General features: G+C 35.6%; 1 protein-coding gene across 1 annotated transcript; it reads right to left on the bottom strand.

Moving 5' to 3' along the window:
• Positions 1 to 416: 416 nt before the first annotated feature.
• On the bottom strand, positions 417 to 1,691 carry SYNPR (synaptoporin; the record flags this gene model as incomplete). The annotated part of the gene is made up of 2 exons (XM_015819399.1): positions 417 to 707; positions 1,506 to 1,691. Coding segments are annotated over 2 exons (477 nt in total), but the record flags the coding sequence as incomplete, so codon positions are not given.
• Positions 1,692 to 1,701: the final 10 nt, after the last annotated feature.

The following is a 1,701-nucleotide window of genomic DNA, read 5'->3' as shown; positions in this document are numbered from 1 at the left end:
TTTGCCTCATCAAAATGCAGAAGAAAAGCTAATGTTAATTTAATTATATTATGCATATTTTAACCTACAGACTGAAGGGTACAAAACATTCTTACCATACATGTACAAAGCTACTGTAAGGGTATTTCTACCATACGTATAACAATTAGTTACTTCATTTCACCACTGTGATGAATGCATCATCATCATCATCATCATCATCATCATCATCATCATCATCATCCACTGGGGGGGGGGAACTTCATCATTCACAAACAAACAAGAGCCACAACCCATCTCCAGCAGTTCATATTCATAGACCTTGGATTAGTTGAAACTCTTCATCACATGAATCTACAAACACTCAAATATGTGCTGTCTATCATCACCATGTTTGAGCTTTCTACATATGATCAACATTAAGGGCTCTGCGGTTGCTACATTTGATTAGTAAATGAAGTTGGGCCACTCTGGTTAAAGCTCTGTTGTTGCTGGCCAAATTCATCAACTTGGCCATAATTAGTTTGTTGCCCAAAATTGTCTTCCTGTTGGTTATACCCACCACTCGACCCATAGCTATCTTGATTGTAGCCACCTTGATTATAGCTGCCGGACTGTTTCTCGAGGGTATCTTGAGGATATCTTGAACCTGAAGAATGCCAACCAGTCTCCTTAAAAACAAACCAGATATTTCCTGCCCAGAGAACAAAGTTCAAGAATCCAAAGACCTACACAAAAAGCAGAGCAAGACATTAAATTTCATTTAGTTTTTTTTTTCTCTCTCTTTTGATTATTCACATAATTGAGATTTTTCTTTTTAAAAAATTCCAAAGACAACTTATTAATTCAAGGTACTTTTGTCCAGAAAACCTTCCAAAGATGTGGTTTAAACAAATATTAGTCTGTCACTCACATAGTAGAAGTAGGAAATATAAACGAACAATAATCAACTGAAAATTGCTTACAACTTTCATTTAATTGAAAGAAGAGTTTTGTTCTTTGATGTTGGATCTGTGGCTTTGCGATATTGTTACTAGAGGCAATCATTTATTTTTTCCTAAAGTAATTTTTTGCAGTGCCATAATAAGTGTTAGCTATTAACAGCCTTAGATGATTAAAAGGCCTTTTTTCCTCCAGATTTATTTATTTATTTATTTATTTATTTCACTAACTTCTATGCCGCCCTTCTCCCCACGGGACTCAGATTCTGTATAATATCTGGAGAAATCTATTTCATATTCATACTACTAGGATAAATACACTTTGATTGTTAAATACAACCAGAATGTTCAATTATTATCTTTTAAAACGGTCCTACTTGCTTACACTATGTCTATTTAAAGCTGCTTATGCCATTATTATCTTATTATCCTTTGAAGAACCAATGAATTAGGTTAAATAAGAAACTCACGGTGGATTCCAACTGAAGAGGAAGAAAAGACAAATGCTGAGTGATTCTGTAGGACACCAAACATTTTATTTCAGACCCCCCCCTTTTCTTTTTACAAAATAAAAGGAATACTCACAACTGAAGTGTTAAGACTTGACATAACAGGGCTGTAAACAGGCAAGCACTTATTGGATTGTTGTTTGCAAGCTGACATCAGTAAGAGTACTTCATCTGGGTCAGTGGCAACCTTTACATCAGATAGTCCTTTAGCCCAAGCAGAAGAACCCACAAGCCACATGAAGGAGAACACCACTGTCACAACGAAGTCCTAC

Source organism: Protobothrops mucrosquamatus, unplaced genomic scaffold, assembly GCF_001527695.2.
Source record: "Protobothrops mucrosquamatus isolate PMUCROS unplaced genomic scaffold, P.Mucros_1.0 scaffold914, whole genome shotgun sequence".
In the NCBI taxonomy this organism is placed as follows: domain Eukaryota; kingdom Metazoa; phylum Chordata; class Lepidosauria; order Squamata; family Viperidae; genus Protobothrops; species Protobothrops mucrosquamatus.
Note: the sequence above shows the minus strand (reverse complement) of the source record. Positions and strands in the feature narration are given on the sequence as shown.